Genomic DNA, 19,385 nt, shown 5'->3' on the forward strand with positions numbered 1-19,385 from the left:
AGGGGTTAGTGGTTAGTAAGATGCTGAAGTTCTATGTGAATAATATAATTAGAAGGCTGTGCCCAGTGAAACTGAGTATACTAGCATGTCTTAAGATCAGTAAAAAGGTACCAGATGTTTTTGCTGCATTATGGCAGTAAAGGATACATCCAATATAACAGGACAACTCAGAGCCTTACTTATGTTGCAGTCATCCTCTCTTTTAGGGAGGGGGCTTCTTTTCTGTATAGTACAGGGCTGACAAGGATGATCATAATTCAGACACTAGCTTGGCCGGGAGAGGAGCGATAGATGGGGGAAGACTAAAAAGGAGGTTAAACACTGGCACTTACATCTTAATCCTACTGGTCTCCCACTGCTCACTTCTTTGCATTTTCAAACAGCTTATAGATGCAGTACAAGTCTGCGGATAGATAACTGCTTGTATGATGTGAATTAATAGGACTCTGGACAAAGAAAAGTACCAATATATATGAATTGACTAGTTCCATTTATCTCCAGATAAGATGCCAGGAAATAGGTTCAGAAAAAAACATAGCTGCAAACTACAAGTGTTACTCTTATTTCTCTTAGAAATTGAGTAGGGAGCAAGAGCAAGAGGAAAGAAAACTACTCCCTGTTAGGTTTGAAGGCTCATTTAGAGAAAGACCAAGACTATAACTCACTCTTGATGGTTTGTTAATCTTAAAAATAGGCAGTAACTTAAGAGACCGCTGACATTAATACTTGTTAATATTTACTGAAAGTAGAGAAGGGTAACATTTTTAAACATTACAGTTACCACAGACTGAAACCAAGCCTACCTAATTTGAACCTAGGCTCCAGTGCTTACTAGCTCTGTAACAAGAGATTAATCTCTGCCTCGGGGTCCTGAATTGAAAATAAGAATACTTGAATGAACCTTATAAATTGTGAGAATTTAATGAAGATATATGCTGCTGCTAAGTCACTTCAGTTGTGTCCGAGTCTGTGTGACCCCATAAGTCACAGCCCGCCAGGCTCCTCTGTCCCTGGGATTCTCCAGGCAAGAATACTGGAGTGGGTTGCCATTTCCTTCTTCAAATGAAGATATATACATCTATATAAATAAGTAAACTAAAGAAAGGAGCTCTGGGGAAATTCTAAGCCTGTCTGATGTAGGGAGAGGTGGAGATGAGGAATGGGGAAGAGAGAAGTTAAACTTCTGAGTGTAGTGTGATTTGTGGAGCGCTTTCTAGGTCTATCCATACTTATGTAAATGTTTGCTTCTATCAGATGTCCCATTCTGGCTCCCTTTGAGGACACAGATCTATTTTGTTTGGCTCATGCTTATAATTTTAATTTCTTAAAGACCAACATGTCATAATTCATAGAGAGCAGTAAAACTCCCAGATTTCCATCTTTTTCCCCCCAAAAGTAGAGGAAGATCTGGCAGCCCTTGATCTATAGTCATATGGGATTGGCCCTTACGCAGGGGAAGTATTCTGTTTGCAATGTTCCCCAGCTTTTCTCCCCACTTGTGGAGGACAAGTGGCACTCATCATCTATCACCGTTTGCACCATTGTGTTTTCATGAACCCAGACAGTTTGCATTACCTACCTGGCCTCTAGTATTTGAATTGCCTCTCCTGGAGATAAAAGATTTCTCCATTTTCTGCCTGTTTTACCTTGTTATCTATTACCCTTCTCAGTTTCAATAGCTGTTAAGGAGTCAGTGATAGGCGCATAGAAATGAGTAAAGAAATAGAATGGGAGCTACTGAGACTGACATTTCTTCTTAAAACCTTATCAAAGGAAAAAAAAAACCTTATTAAAGTATGTCAAAGAAGTTCACTGCTTGAATTTTTAAAACAAGGACTTAAAAAAAAAACCCTGTAACTTGCTTTTCCAAAATGTTTTTTCCCATTTCAAAATATGTTAAGTTTTAAAAATTGTAAGCATTGCGTGTTTCTGTGTTTAATCTTATTTTCTGCCTCTGAGGTTCTGTGAGACATTTTCTGGGAGCAAATGGTTACATTCTTGATGTTCTCAGTGACGGAAGATAAACGTGAACCATCTGACCCATAAGTGTTCTGTCATGTATAAATGTATCTATAAATTTGAAGCTGTTTATTTTAGTCCAAAGTATATCTTAGAATTGGGGGGGGGGGGGGGAGGGTGGCATTTGTATTTATCTCAGAACTTCAAAGGATATTTTTCTTTAAGGAAAATTTAATAAATCATTTTCTCATGCTACATCCAGATGGTCACTTTTCTGCTGCCTTTATCCCTGGGACATTTTAGCTGCCCTTTTAATGGATCTATAAAGCTTCTTGAGTTTAAGCATCCAGAGTGGCACATCTTTTTTACACACCCCCAACTCCACCCACCCCCTGTAGCTATTCTCTCCAGGTCTTCAAAATAGTTCAAAACTATTTTTAAAAATCAGCCCCTGGGCCTGGTATCAGTGAGATCCCAACTTTGGTCCCCACTCTGGCAGTGGGCTGAACACAGCTCATTCCACACCAGCACTGTAGAAACGATGGAAGCCACTCCTCAAAGCACCTCTGCTGTAACCACTGGTGGTGGAAGCCACGTGTGCCCAGTGTCCCTCCTTCTATTTGCCTAAAAGATTATGGGTGTATTGTACCAGCTCTAACTGCAGTGGCCTGGAAAACAGTAGCGGAGGGAAAGGAGATTTTGAGAATAACTTATGCCCCCACCATACACAACACAACCCTATACTCAATGAAATCATATACAACGAAAAGCAATGGTACCAGAGCTGGTACCATTCACATGAGTGAAAACTAAAAACAAATTTTACATCCACAAATGTCTTGAGGACAAAGCACCTGAAAGACTGAATGTTTTGCCTTCCACCCAAACAGGCTGCATCTTCCAAGGACAGCCCCAAATGTCCTGTTGTCAGGTACCAATGGTACGCCTCTCTTAGATAACCAATTATGACCCAATTAATCCATTTTAAACTATTTCATATTAAACATTTTCCTCTGTGGTGTTTTATACTACTGCGTAAGCAATGTTATTTTATTCTGCTTTTGAATTTAAAAAGTAAAGCAAACCTCAAAACCACAAGTGAATTTTTTGGCTAGAAAATAGAAATACAAATGTTTACAACTGTACTTATATGTTACTGACTATTTTATAATTTTATGTATTACAATATGCTTTCCCTGCTCAGTACTGAGTATATGAAAAGGCCTCAAGGAAGAATGTTTGAGTAAAAAATAATAATAGGTACCATGTAAGGGCACTGTGCTGTGTGATTTATAGCCATGATCTTACTTAATCCTCTAAGTAACCCCACAGACACATTCTGTTGCTAAACAGATCTTCTTAGAAGCTCTATGAATAAGAACTCATTTCACTGATGATAAGAATTGAGTGGGAAGATAACTTGCTTGTTAGTGACGAATCAGGCTTTCTACCTGTATGTGACATCAAAGCCTCTTAGTGTTTTTTCAGTGCCAAGTGCACACTGAACCTTCAATGAGTCCCTGAACAACAGCACTCCATAGAGTAAAACCTTAAATACTAAGAAATTCAACTCGTTACATATTAGACAAGGAAAAATTAGAGTCTAGCATACATAAAGGAATTTAATTTAAAAAATAAAAAGTCAAAGGATGTCCTAGTTTAAAGTATACATTTAGCCCAGTGACTGTGTATCTTTTATATCTGCTTCAGCAATGCTGTTTTTTAAGAAAGAACATTTACAATGAGAACTCGGCCACACCATAGCATCATAAATCATCAAAGATGAAAAAGTTGTTTATACAATAACATTCAAGAAGGCTTTTCAATCTTAAGGGTTGGAAGAAAATGTTTTCTGCTTAAATTTTGGTTAGCTAGAACACTGGCCCTAACATTACCCTTCTGTCCTTCATCTGCATCCCCAGTCCAACACACAGTCTGTGAGGTCTGATGAAGGAATTGCTTTCTCTTTGGGGCAGGGTGGTGGAGAATAATAAATGACTGGTTTGAGTATATTCCAAATGGTATTTACTATGTTCTTGGTGCCTTATTAACAAAGCCAGTTAAGTAGGGGCAAGTATTAGGCAGTTAAATATCCCAGTGATGGCTTAATAATACTGTTGTTCTAATTACTGTTACACATAAATCCTTGGCAGATATTTTCCCCCATGTCTTATTAAGTTTTAGGCACACTGTCTGAAACTTTATTCTTTTTATTATGCCCAGACTGTTCTAGAAAAACAGAAGATATGTTAAACTATAAATGACACTCATAATCTTACCTGTTGGTTGTCAAGATTCATCAGTGTGAGACTGCATGTTGAGATGGTCAGTTTTATATTCATTCCCGAAAACTGAAGATTACTTTTGCCAAGAACTGTTGATAGGAACTTAGCTGGAGGCTTTAAAAATAATAAAACAACATTCTAAGTTACAGATTTTGTTACAGAAGGAATATTTATTTCTTTTACATGTTAAACATGGGACAAAGCCTACACGCTTCCTTTCTATTTTACTTTAAATAAATCAAGTGAGATGGAATGCTTTTTTAATATAAACTTTTTTTTAATTGAAATGCAGCAAAATTCTTGAGTAAGTAGTGAATTCTGTGCCCTCAGACCTTTTCTCATACATTCCCTTCTCCCCAAGTGCTGGGAGTAGGGGCATGCTTTATATAAAAGGAACTCCCGTGAGAGTTTGGATTAACTGAGCTCACAAGTCATTTTGAATACCACAAATCTAAAAAAAAGAGAAAAAGTTGCTGCTTAGGGTTTTTTGTGATGATTAAAAGAGTACAAAAAACACAACATGCCAAAACTTATGAAACACAGGGAAAGCAGTGCTTTTATAACTATAATATAATATTATAAATTATAATTTATAGGTATAAACACACACTAAGAAAGAAAGATCTCAAATCAACAACCTAACTTAGGGAGTGGGAGGAGGGACAAATTAGGAGATTTGGAGTAACATATATACTACTATCTATAAAATAGATAACCAACAAGGATCTACTGTTTAAAGCACAGGAAACTATACTCAATATCTTGCAATAATCTATAAGGGAAGAGAATCTGAAGGAGAAATATAAATATACACACACATGTATAACTGAATTACTGTGCTGTACAGCTGAAACAAACACAATATTGTATTTCAGCTACACTTCAACAAAAAATTTTAAACCAATCTAAATTTACAATTTAAAGAAATCAAAAAAGTTTATAGATTAAACCCAAAGTTGGCAGAAGGCAAGAAATAACAAAGATTAGAGCAGAGATAAACGATATAGAGACTAGAAAATCAATACGGAAAAGCAAAGAAACCAAAAGTTGGTTCTTCAAAAAGATCAACCAAACTGGCAAACCTTTAGCTAAATAAGTTAAGAAAAGAAAAAAGAGAAGACAAATTAGAAAGATCAGAAATGAAAGAGAGGACTATCCTGCCAATTCTGTGGAAGTAAAAGGACTGTAAGGGAATACCATGAATAACTGTATGTCAACACATCGGATTACTGAGATGAAATGGACAAATTTCTAGAAACATAAAACCTACAAAGTCTAAATCACAAAGAAATAGAAAATCTGGGTAGACCTATAACTAGTTGGAAGGAAGGAAGACAAGAAAGAAAGCAAGAAAAAAAGGGGAGGGAGGGAGGGATAGATGAGAGGAGGGAGGGAGGGAGAAGGAAGGGAAAGAAGGAAGGATGTAAGGAATACAAGAAAGCAAGCAAGAAAGAAAGGGGAGGGAGCAATAGAGGAGAGGAAGGAGGGAGGGAGAAGGAAGGGAAAGAAGGAAGGAAGGGAGGGTAGGAAGGAAGAGAAAATAACAAGTGCTGGCAAGGATGTGAAGAAATTGAAACCCTTGTGCACTATTAGTAGAAATGTACAATGGTACAACAGCTTATTGAGGGTAGCAGCTCCTCAAAAAACTAAAACTAGAGTTACCATATGATCCAGCAATTCTCTCCAGTACTCTTGCCTGGAAAATCCCATGGACCGAGGAGCCTGGTAGGCTTCGCGGTCCATGGGGTCTCGAAGAGTTGGACACGACTGAGCGACTTCACTTTCGCTTTTCACTTTCATGCATTGGAGAAGGGAATGGCACCCCACTCCAGTGTTCTTGCCTGGAGAATCCCAGGCACGGGGGAGCCTGGTGGGCTACCATCTATGAGGTCGCACAGAGTTGGACACAACTGAAGCAACTTAGCAGCAGCAGCAGCAGCTAGCAATTCTGCTTCTTATTATATATCCAAAAGAACTGAAAGCAAGGACTTAAAGAGATATTTGTACATCCATGTTCATAGCAGCATTATTCACAATCATTAAAACATGGAAGTAACCGAAGTGTCCATTAACAGATAAATGGATAAGCAAAATGTGATATATACATACAATGAAGCATTATTCAGTCTTAATTAGGAGGGAAATTTTGACATACGCTACAGCATGGACGTACCATGAGGACATTATGTGAGGTAATGTGAAATAAGCCTATCACAATATGACACTGCATGATTCCACTTATATGAGATAATTAGAGTAGTCATAATCATAGAGACAGAAAGTAGAATGGTGGTTGCCAGGGGCTGGAGAGGGGGAGGGATGGAAATTTACTGTTTAATGGGTATAGACTTTGTTTTACAAGATAAAAAAAGAGTTATGGGCTTATTCCCATTAAATTGTTTAACTAGATTGTGTAAAATAACTTAATTGCTGAATATGAAATTACAAAGTGAAGGCTTGGGGAAAATGGGCTTTTTTAGAAGCAAACAATTCTAAATATATTCTGTTATTCAAATAAATGATTTTCTTTCTTAAAAAAAAAAGAGAGTAATACAGATAGACCGGGGTGATGATTGAGCAACAATATGAATGTATTCACTGAACTATACACTTAGAAATGGTTACAATGGTAAATGTTATGTGTACTTTAACATAATTTTTCAAATTGTGAAGAAAAAGAATATTAAAAATATAAAGTGCATAGAAGAGCACCTGGCATGTATTAAGTACTCAATAAATCCTCAGGAGTAGGAAATGGCAACGCACTCCAGTATTCTTGCCTGGGAAATCCCATGGACAGAGGAGCCTGGCGGGCTACACTCCACAGGATTGCAAAAAGTTGGCCACAACTGAGTGCACATGCACATAATGTACAAATCTAGCTATTGAGGAATTAACTCAATAATTTCTCTTTTTTCTTTACATGTTTCCCTTCTGGAAAGATGATAGCCTGGTTTGCTTTATTTTGTTTTCCAGTGTGGACTCCCACTAATCCTGAAATGAGAAAGTCTTAAGTGAATAAGACTGTTGGGATCATCCAGTCACAACCTCCTATTTGAGGAGGTTATGAGTGGCAGGAGGAGGTTAGAGGCTATACACAGATCATGGGTTCTGTCAAAGAAACTACTAATGGTAGTTCTAATAGAATTCAAGGGCCATTCATCAAAGTTTCCTGTACTATGGTGGCTCACTTGAGTCACTCTGGGTGAATGACAATGGATTCAGCCTTAAGAAATAATGAGCAATGATAAAAATACGAGGCGTGGATTTCCCTAATGATCCAGTGGATAAGACTCCATGCTTCCAAGGCAAGGGGCATGTGATTGATCCCTGGTCTGGGAACTAGGACCCCAAATGCCTTGTGGGGTGGCCAAAAAAAAAAAAGAGAGAAAGACAGAGTGGTATGGTAATAGAGCACTAAGCTGAGACTGAAAACCTGGCTTTGACAGTTGGCACTGACCTTGATCATTCTAGTAACTCAAGGCAAGTCTCTTTGAGCCATAGTTTAGAAGATAGCAAAGTGAGAGGGTTTTTCTTGGGAGATCTCTAAAAATCCTTCCTCTCTTAAACAATCTACAGTTCTATAACTAATACAGCTATCTTAAGAGACTTTGAATCTCTCCTTTGCACTTCGAAGCAACTATTCTAGGTTTAATAACTTAATACATAATTGGCAGAGACGTATTAATACATCTTTTGTTACCCAAACATGATTGACCAGAGTGTTTCATTATTCAGTCACATAACAAATCACTGGCCGCAGGCATTCCTTTCTGCAAAAATTCCTGGTCGGTAATGTGCTAATACAATAATACTACCTACCATTATCATTGAAAGCTTAATGTAACTCAGACACCATGTTAGGCACTGTGATATACACATCACTTCATTTAATTCTTACCTAGCTCTATAAAGTATGTGCTATTTTCTCCCATTTTATAGATGAGGAAGCCAAGGATCCAAAAGGTGAAATGACTTGTTCAAGGTCACACAATTACTAGGGGCAGAGACAGGGTTTAAATCCAAGTCTAATATCGAGTCTTGCTTGTGCTTTCTCTCAGCATTAAAAAGCTCCTTCTACCCATTTACTATCTTACTGCTACCAGCACCCATGTTTCCATTTGAAAACAGGCCATGGAGTCTTAAAAGCCTAATTGTTAAGATGCAGAATACATACATTATAACATATTGAAATTGGAAGGTACCCAAACTGGTCATTTTGTCAACAACTTAACTTTACAGAAACAAAAATGAAGTTTCTTTCAGAGATGAGATGCCATGCTCAAAGGTAAATAAAGACCCAGCCCTGCAACCAGATTTTTTCTAACTTGGCAAGACTGAGGTGCTTTCTCCACTCTGTCCCTCCAGGCATCACCATTTCAGACAATATCTAGCAAGTCAGAAAATTTGAAGGAGAAGAGCAACTTTGAGTGCATCTCAGATAGCATGCCAGCTAATCAAGCCTATTCTGGACCTTGGGTCATGTGGTGGAATGAACAAACAACTATTTCAATATTATCTTTCTTTCCCATAGTTAGGGAAATATAAAACAAAAAACCCACACCATTATTTATTTACCTTTCGCTTTTTAATAGCTCCATTTGCACCAGGGACAGCTTCACACAGGCGACTTATTGCTTCCCTATAGAACAGAAACCATATAAAGACTCAGCAAATTATCAAGTACATAGTAAATGTTCAGTAAACGTTAGCAAGTTGTTATGACCAAAATGTACACTCAGATAATGGTGAGTCTGACATAAAGGGCCTCCTCCACTCCACAGGAGAGCACTGAGCTTATTCTCACCACAGCTTAAATCCAAGAAGATCCAGCAACTCTCTAATACTGAAAAATTACTTTATGTCCTATATTCACCTTCATTGTCTATTTCCCTTGGGTTTTCAAGGTTGGTTTTCAGCACTGTTGATTTCTAACCAAAAAGGATAGATGGGACTTTACCGTCTAGGAATATTTCACAGTTTTATCTTTAGCAAAATCCCCTGTGGTGTTGTGAATAAAAAGCTTCATAGCATCTCATCACTAAAAACAATTAAATACAAAAGAATCCAACACTAGAGAAGTTTAAAAGGATTGGGAGAGAATTAAACTTCAAGGTGGTCTCAAATGGAACCTTATTGACTAAGTTACTGCTACAAGCCATTGAGCTTTCATGTAATTTCACAGAAGAAAAGAAAATCAATAGCAAATTTCCTCCTTTGCTTATTTTTCTTCCCTTACTATATATTGCACTTCCTGAGAGAAAAGCACCACTAAAAGAGGTAGTTGCTCCTTAATGGAAGTGGTGAATGCACTGGCGCCCTCCTCTCCAGAAATGCAGTTATAACTAAGAGCTTTTGTCTCTGGGACTCAGCATTCAGAACCACCCGAGCTTTCACTTGGCGTAATCTGAACCTTCGCCTGTGGCTTTCAACACACATATTAAACTTTTCACAAAGCAAATGGAAATCTCTAAGCTCCTTCCGGATCCACTGGACATCATCATTAAATTAGTACACACACACATTATTACAGTTTTTATATATATTAGATTTCATGAAAATATTTTCTATGAGATGTTTTGATTTTCAAAGGAAGGGAGATGCAGAGAAAGGAGTGCAGATCCATTAAAAATAAATATGCATTAGGTAGACAAAAAATAGAGATCTATATATAGCTCTATACATGTAGTAGTGCAGAGCTATGTACTCAACATAATTATCTGCAACAAATGGATAAAGCAGCTTTTTGATTTAGCATATTTATTCTTTCTCCAGGATTCCAACCTTGTTCTCTGGAGTCAAGCAAGACAACTCTGAGAGCTGGGCTCTTTTGTTTGGTTGGCGGGCTGATGGTTTGAGTTATCTTAATGTTAGTCAGTAATTGATGAGACACATCTAATTGATCTGAATCAGCCTACAGCATTGCCTAAATAACTAGACCTGGCATCCTTGTTGTTGGTATTTAACAAAGAAGGATTATGGGAAAGGTGTTCTTATCTTAGATCCTGTACTCCATGAGAGCCAGTTGGGGTACTTTGGTCTAAAAAGCTCCCTGTAAATGGGTTGAAATAAAAGTATAAACAAAAGTGGACACTGATGTTGCCAAGTATAACAACAGCTATTATCAGAAGTAGTAACTTTTATAAGTTTTATGAAGTGCTTTCCCAGGCACTGTTTTCTTGATTCTCATTCCAACTGTCAATAACGTCTAACAAAAAGTAAAGTTGTGATTTTGGATAAAGGGAATACTTTATAGGATGAGCACCCCTCAAGAAGAGTTTGGAAGGGTGAGCCTTCCTGGCAGGGTGGAGTTGGGAAAATTCAGACAGAGGGAAGAGCATGTGTAAAGATACTCAAATACAAAGAATTATACAGTACTATATTATTATATATATTATAATACAGTATTATAAAGAGCTACAGTACTTTGATATTGCAGGAGCACAAAGTTTGGTAGAAACAAGAATGAGTAAGAGCTAAGAGATGGGATTAGAGTCTGAAAATGTTTTCTGAATAAAGCCAGATAGTAAACATTTTAGACTTTGTTCTGTTGCAACTACTGAACTCAGCCATCAACAGCAGCAATAGACAACATGCAAACAGATGAACACAGCTATTCCAATAACTTTATTTCTAAAAACAGGTAGCTGGCCATATTCAACCAAGGACCATGATTTGCCAACTTCCTGATTAGGTAATTTACATGAAAGGGGTTAGAAATAATTCGGTTTTAAAAACAGGAAAATGTTAACATTCAGTATAATTTTAAAACTAAAAACTGAAACAACTGTAAGATACTTGCTCCCCTCTCATTAATTTCACACACAGAAAGAAAACTACAAAGCCAGTATTGACAGAAAAAAGGGAATAATCCCACTTCAGGTATATTTATCCACCGCTGATGGCCTTACTTAGTATTAATATAAAAGATGACAAATGTCATAATACTTATCAGAGTTTTTGACAAGGAAAGAGGAATTTTTATTCAAACAGCATTGAGTAGTTATGTAAAAGAAACATTCATTTTAGAGTAAAAAAAAAACCCAACATAAAACAAATCAACATAAATATTGCCACTTGCAATGTTAAATATTAGGACTATAGAAATATGGAGGGAATCTATATAAATTAGTGGGAAAAAAGAACTTGGAATAGCATATGCACATTGGTAGCAGCTATATAAAATTAATCCTGTATAAACAGGGACATAGAAAAAGCATTAAATAGTAACTTGGTTTAGAGGTTTTTTTTTTAATGTGTGTGATTTGCTGTTTCCTGTTTTACATTCTATTGATGTTTAGGTGTAAACAAACAGTGTTTTGTTTTTCTTCATCGTTCAGTTGATTATAATCTTTTAAAATATTCAAAAGAATGCAAGTTAGTTCCTCAGCAGGAGTTTTGCTCCTGTTTTGTGGCAATGTGAGGGCACGTCCCTATGGAGTGACACAGCCTGTCTCTCTTTTGCCAACAACTGCAGAGGTCAGAGAGTGTTCATGTTACAGGTAATAACAGACCTTTATTTCTCATTGTTCCCCTCCCAGCTTACCCTTTAATGCCTCCATCTTCATAGTCACTAAGACCAGATTTTTCTTTTCAGTTTATTTGGTAGACTTGCTGATTTTCACTCTCCAAAGTTTCACAAAGAAAAAACTCTTGCCAAGATTTAGCAATGTTTTCACATTAGAAATCTCTATCTTTAGATTTCTAGCAGCGAGTTCAAGTTTTAATGAAGAGGCATCCTATTTATATGTCAGGTTCAGCTCTAAGCACCTTATGGACATCATCTCATTTAGTCTTAATAATATTATTTCAAGGTAAGTATTTTATCCCCATTTTACAAATGAGGAAATTAAAGTTCAAAAGAATGTTAATAACTGCCTCTAAATAATTCAGCAGATAGTGGGAGAGACAGAATTCAAATCCAAGTCTGACTTAGAAACGCAGACTCACCGTTGGAGGCACCATATTGCCAGGTTCATGAAAAGGGGGGAGTTCTAGGCTTTGGGGACTAGGAGGAGAAATATATTGGCCCTTCCTCTGCTCGCTCCCCAACATAGAAAGGGGTTCCTTTATGCAGTATGGCTATGGTAACCCGCCAAGGGAATGAGGCAAAGTGATGGCAGTCAGCTCTGGAGAAGGCTCATGAGGATGTCCCAGTCCCTTGATGTCCCAGCCCTTTGTTTTCTATACACTGGCTTATTATCTCCTTAGGGATAATAACAGCATCCAGAGCCTGGCCCTCGGGGGAAGAACACACGTGTGTGCAAAGCACACTCACTCAGAACTTTAAAGTCAGCTGAGACACCAGACATTTCACAGATTCTGAAAATCTCTTAATATACAACTCAAAAGAAAAAAGGGGAAACTTGTGCTTATGAACTTGCTTTTAAAAAAATAGTTATACTGTACACCCACATTCATAGCATTATTCACAATAGCTAAACCATGGAAACAACCCAAGTATCCATCGACAGATGAATGGATAAGCAAAATGTGGTACATACATACAATGGAATATTATTCAGGCTTACAAAGAAAGGAAATTCTGACACATGCTACAACATGATGAATGTTGAGGGTATTATGAGAAGTTAAATAAGATAGTCACAAATAGGCAGATACTGCATGATTTCACTTACTTGCAGTAGTCAAAATCATGGAAAGGAGAATGGTGATTGCCAGGGGCTGGGGGAGAACGGGGAGTTATTGTTTAATAGAGACAGAGCTTTAGATTTACAAGATGAAAAGAATTAGGGGAATGGATGGTGATGATAGCTGTACATCAGTGTGAATGTACTTAATACCACTGAACAATACACTTTAAAATGGTAATCACGATGATAAGTTTTATGTTATGTGATTTTATCATAATAGAAAAAAAGAACTGCCAAAAATAATTAATTTTTTTTTTTACTTTAGACTAAAGAGGATTAAGAGATCTCTCTCCAACAAAGGCCTATTTGCGCAAATATTTCTATTCAATTTTAGAGGGTCCAACTCCCCAACTCTCGCCCCTCAGTATCACCACTGGAAAACCATCTGTGGGCCTCTTGGGAACCCACAGAACACAGGTTAAAAACCACTGCTTTAAACCACTCAAACTGTTTTCTTTGCTTACATCAGTATTAACAAATCTGAAACCCCAGTCAGAGAAGGCACATATGTGCTTGCTTTTCGTTGCCTTTCTTCTCAAAGATCTTTTCTTCCCCTTAGACTGGGACCAAGAGATTAACTGTAACATTTTCCAGAACAAATAGTACTTTCAATGCTTTTCTGGCGTTCTTGCCACTCCCTGCAATCTAAAGCGCTGACTTTACACATGCTGAGGAAAAAGAAAACAGAGATCCCGAGGCAGGGATTCCTCCCAGGATGAGGGTGCCACCACCCCAGCTGCCTAAGCAGCCTGCATTTCTGCATAACCCCTTGGAAGCTGACAACCATGGGACACTCTCCAGCAAGCAAACATTCAGCAAACGTCCTCTCTTAGAGGAGCAGGACTTTTCAGAGTTTAAATGGCTAAAGATTTCCATCCTGGGAGCCTGTACTAGAAAGAGAGAGAGAGAGACCCAGAGAACCAACAGTGGTCACTTTGTTTATTGTTTTGCCACATGAGAGGGAAGGGGAGAAGCAGGCTGATGTAAGAGAATGAGAATGCAGTTGAAGATTTGCTTTTAAGCATATAAAATCCTGCCTACGCCATAAGACCGAAAAAAGATATTTTGTCTGTTTTAACAGAGCCCAAACATCACCCAAACAAAGCTACCTTTCTTCATCAACCCCTGGCCACTACAGTACTTAGGTTATAATTTTTCCATGTCTTTAACCCTTAAACAGTTAAGCTCCTCTGAAAGCAATGTTGCCCAATCATTGTGTATTTTTGTTTTTGTTTTTGTTTTTTTAATTTGGAAGCCAATATCCTAATCCAAGACAAAGTGGAGCGTTTAAGGGAGGGTGGGAGCCTGTGGGACAGATTGTTTCTAGTGAATGTCAAAAGGCAGTTCTTCAGTAAATAGGAAAACCAGAAAATGTGTCACATGAAACCAGGCAAACGGCCCAGGAAAGTAGTTAAAGGCAACTCTCCCCATCTCCCAACACACACACACACACACACACACACACACACACAGAGTTCCTTTTTGTCCAAACCAATGGAAATGAGAATAACTTTTATTCCCCGAAAAAGCCTTTCCAAAAAAGGAATTCAAAAATGTGTAAGTAGAACAAAGTCACAAGGGATTTTCCCTTACTTTTCATTTCCAACATGAATCTTTAAATGAATCAGTTAATAATGTGAAGGGACAAGTTGTCACCTGAATGTCTCAAACCACCTTCCTATTGATGAATGTGAGGACTGTAACTCAGACTCCACATCAGGTTAGTTTTATGTTGTTCCAATTGTTCTAGGGAAACTAGTACCTGCTTTTTTGAAATCTTTACCTTCAGAACATCAAAGCTCAGTGATCTATGCGTTCAATTTTGTTCAGCTTGGTGAAATTAAAGACCTCCAAGAATATATGCAAGTCTCAGACAGGACACTTTAGAACATGAGCCTGACTCCATGGTGATAAGCACACAATGAGTGCAGTCAATGGCCCTAGACCAGCAGAAAATGGAAAACTTCAAACTCCCTTTGTGTTATTATCAAGGGCATTGCCCACGCACTCTGGGACGGTTGATGCTGCCCATAAAATATATCCTTTCATTTTGGAAGCAGGCACTTTGGGTCCCAGGATGGTCAAAGCAAACCTTTTAGGACTGCCCCTTTTAGGACTTATCTCACCATTCTGTTCAACCTGAATTCTATTCAAAATCTGATTATAAAGTACATTTGCAATTCTACCCAGCCCAAGCCACCACAGAACACAGGTTGTTCTGTCTATTCTGTGATTCTGCCCTTTGGCTCTGATGCAAAGGTTAACCCATGAATTGTACTTTAATGAAGTTGAAAGACCATCCCGTCTCCATGGTGGCACCTCCCCTGCAAGTCTCCCCCCAGTAAACAGAAATGAAGTGCTGATCTTCTTCTATCCCCACAATGATTTCTCGTAAAAGAAGCACATGTTTCAAAATGCAATGTGGTTTATACACTTTCAAATACAAAATGAGATATGGGGCTGATTTCACACAACACACACTGGAATTGGTAAATCCAAAAGACTGTCCTCCTTTACTTTGGAATAAACTAAAACCATCCTGTTTTAGACAAAATAGTCTAAATTATTATTAAGGCATGTTTTTTGAAGTTAAAGAGTACACTGATCATATAGCGTGGTCACCTAAGAATTTTTTTTAATGAATTTAAAAAAAACAAAACAGATTCAACATAATCACCCACTTTACTCATCGTATTTCATTCCAAATGATGCTTATCTACTTCCAAAAACAGGCTTATCTTCATAAAAGAAAAATTTGGTGCCATTTAAGATACTTGAAACAGTTTGCCATAGAGGTATCTATAATGTTGAGCAAGACCGTAATGGATAACATGAGTGTACAACTCCCAGCACTGTTTAAAAAAATAACTCTCAGTGTTTTATGGGCTGTTTGGTATATATACTATAGATTTTATCTGGCAAGTCCATTTTTCAAAAATGTGTGTGTGTGCCTCTAGAAGGAATCAGTAACTGGCCTAGCCAGTTGGGTCCACTGGTGGGACAACTTTGGCCTGCATATCAGCTAAGAATTCACTGAGATAACCATTTAGGTAAGTGGTGATCAAACTTCCAAGTTCTTAAGAATTAACTGTCTTGCTGGTTAAAAATGCAGATTTCTGGGACTGTTCTTGGGATTTTGATTTCACAGGTCTGCAGGTTAACAGCCTCCCGGGTGATTCTAAAGCAGATCAGTTCAAGGACCACACAGTAGACTAGAACTTCTACTTGAACTCACTGAGCAGGGTGACTGGTTCGGTGCTCTGCAGCTTCACCCAGACGGCTGTGTTAGTGGACAGTAAGGAATTAAGTCACTTGCTCCAGGCAGCTATGGTGGGGAAGGCTACGCATTTAATTATGTTCCATTTGGGGGGAAATTTGTATCCAATTTAGTGAGTCAATGTGCTAGGATAGATATTTAGTATAATCTCCTCCTCTCCCCTCTGTCCTCTGTATCTCTACTCTTCTCACGGGAAAGGCTTTCATCAGAGGGTATCTGAAGACCCTGAATATCTTTGTTCCCATGATCCCCTGCACACATGGGTGGTGATAAGTGACCCGCATTCTCTCCCCTATCTGGCAGCCTGGATGTTGAGAGGTCTAGTCCATCTGCCCCTCGAAATGTATTCATGTTCTAGGCAGTGGTTCGCAGCCTTGGCTGCACACTGGGGAAACACAGGGGAGCTTTAACAAATCCTGATGACTGGGTCTCATCTCCAGACAGTCTGATTTAGTGGGTGAGGGTGGACTTGAGGATTGGGAGTTTTAAAAGCTCCCTCAAGTGTTTCCAATAGAGCTGAGTTAGGTTGAGAATCTCTTCATAGCAGTAATCAGCATGCCTTTTTTTGTCCAGGGCCAGAGAGTAAAAACTGCTAGGCTTTGTGAGACATATAGACTGCCACAACAACACAGCCCTGCAGTTGCTGCTGAAAAAGCAGCTACAGACAACACGTAAGTGAATGGGCATGCTTGAGTGCCAAAAACACTTAAACGGACACAAATGTGAATTCCATATAACTTCCACAAGTCACAAAATATTCTTCTTTTGATCCCCTACCCCAATCATTTCTAAAAAGTCAAAAACCATTCTTGGCTCAAAATATGGCAAAATCAAAATCAGGTAGCAGGTGGTTTGCTGAGCCTTCTTCTGGAGCTAACCAGAAATGAATGGAAGAGGCCATGGAATCACAATCAGCTATTAGCTTGTATGTGGCAGAAAACCTATTAAAACACAATCTTTTAATCGTCACAGACAGATTGTTTATACGTACTTAGCCTCGGTCTTGCTCAGTAGGTTGGTACAGGTAGCTGGGTTTTATGAGATGAGTTTTCTACTATATAAACATAAAGATTATGGAACTGCTTTTACATACTGTTAATTACCACCTTCCATTCTTTGTCTCTCTTACCAGCATTCAACTGAAAGGAGAGGGGAACCGAAATCCTTCTTTTAATATCAACTAAGTTTCATTAAGTGACATGATATCTTGTACATGACACAGAACAAAGTGCTTGGGGGAGATACATAAATAAACAAAAGTGCAAAATTATTATAAATGTTAACGGGGGCGGGGGGGGGGAGTGGAGGATTCTAATTTATCTACAACTCTTCTATGATAATTTAAAAAAAAAAGGCTGGTTGAGTGAGCTCTGCAATCAACAGCCAGAATTCAAAATTTAACAGTCTCTTATAATCTCTGTGACATTGAACACATTTTTAAAGCTTTCTAAGTCTCAGTTTCTTAAATTTATAAAGTGGGAATAATGATAGTGCTTTGAACAATGCCTCAAAAAATGGTGTCCATAATTCTTGCTTTATCCTTAAAATGTCTATCTGCTTTGAGAACTGGGTCTAAACTGCTTTTGACAATGTCTAGTACCCAACAGCATACTCTCTGGTTATAACTGGAATTATACAGAAAACATGTTGTAGAAGAGGCCCAATTATGTCTGTTATACATACAGCAACAGATAGTCCAAGTTTCTATAAAGGCAGAATGCCTATTTGATTTTCTTTAGATGCCTCCATGGCACCTAGTGGGCTGCCTTGGACATTCTGAATGTTCAGTATGTAAATGTTTAGACAGCTCTATGGCTCTGAAACAAAGTATGATCCTTGTCTCCTTGTACAACCCAGATCCCCCTTCAGAACAGAAGTACTCATTACCTTGGTTGTGGGAATGTTCACTGCTCATGTCTCACAGCCGAGTTCCTTACCCAGAACTTGTCTTCTCCTTTAGCTACCTTGCCCATAAACATGTCCCTCCCAAGAGGCATGACAAATGACATGACATGACATGACAAATCAGTACGGTGTTCAAAGGCCTGGTCTCTGCATCCAGGAGATATGCTGAGGGCTCTGTTGAGATAGCATCACTATTTGTTGAGATGCTATCACTGATAGCATCACTATTCAGGTCTGCCACCACGTCCAGACCTGAAATCCTCACTCCCCTATGTGTTGATCTTATGAATTCTCCCAGTTAAATTTGCATTTAACTCCATCTCAGCATTTGTTTCTAGATCCATAAGTCCTGCTAATGAGTTGCTGCCAGAATTATGCCCCTTTACTTTGGCACAAACACTTAACTAGAAGATATCTTTCCTTTTTAAAAATCTGCATTGTCACAGCTAATAGTGAAATATCCTTTTTTGTTCAAACATGCATGCAAATGCACATTTTCCTAGAGGAGGTGCAGCTCTCATAAGTTCCAACCCATATTTAAGTAAATGGGTCAGAACCTGCATTTGTTCCATTAGGCATTTCACAGTTTTCCTAAGGAGAATCCTGATAAGAAATGGAACAAGTCTGATTGGCAGGTGGAAAGACTGCCAAGTGTCTAGCATTTCCTTTGACCACAAAGCCTTCTTTTTATCAAAGAAAAGTCAGGCTGAGATTACTTTTTAATGAACTTTTAGTGCTTTCCATCTAGCTCACTTCCTAAAAGCAACTGTATCTTTGATTTTTCTGGATATATGGTATCTTGAATCCAGGCCAAATTCCATACACTAGGCTTTCAGGGAGAATCTCAAGGCCCAAAGACGATGGATGATGGAGCCCTTGTGATTGACTGCCCCACTGGAAAAGGATAGGGACCCAATCCCTTCTTAGCCAGACACACTCTGAGGCCCACGCTAAGCTTTCTCAGGAGGCTCCTATGCAACCACAGCACTGGTGTTTCCAGGAGCAATGGTACAAAGGCCTATTCTACTTGCATTGTTAAATTATTCAGACCAGGAAATGACCACTGTATCCATCAAAATCAAAATTAGAAACCCAGTTTCTTGGTCCTGGTGACAATTACACAGAATATACTGGAATATGCTTGGGGTATTACAAACATTCAGTACTGACTTTTACAGGAAACCAAAAAGGGCCAAAAAGGGAGATACCAGAATACATTCTCAACTGGCTCTTCACAGTAAAGAAGGCTTGAGGAAAAAAAAAATCACCGGAAAGTTATTTCATTCAGCAATTGAAGCTAAAAAT

General features: G+C 38.3%; 1 protein-coding gene across 1 annotated transcript in view; it reads right to left on the reverse strand.

The window, feature by feature from the left end:
- The window catches only part of SHC4 (SHC adaptor protein 4), a 124,480-nt gene that overhangs the window by 45,299 nt on the left and 59,796 nt on the right, over nt 1-19,385 (reverse strand). The window contains exons 4-5 of the mRNA XM_061157101.1: nt 8,823-8,886; nt 4,239-4,358 (exon numbers count right to left, since the gene is read on the reverse strand). Coding sequence (XP_061013084.1) covers nt 4,239-4,358; nt 8,823-8,886 — 184 coding nt within the window. The remainder of the gene's footprint in view (nt 1-4,238; nt 4,359-8,822; nt 8,887-19,385) is intronic.

The sequence above is a fragment of the Dama dama genome, chromosome 12 (assembly GCF_033118175.1).
Source record: "Dama dama isolate Ldn47 chromosome 12, ASM3311817v1, whole genome shotgun sequence".
Classification (NCBI taxonomy): Eukaryota; Metazoa; Chordata; class Mammalia; order Artiodactyla; family Cervidae; genus Dama; species Dama dama.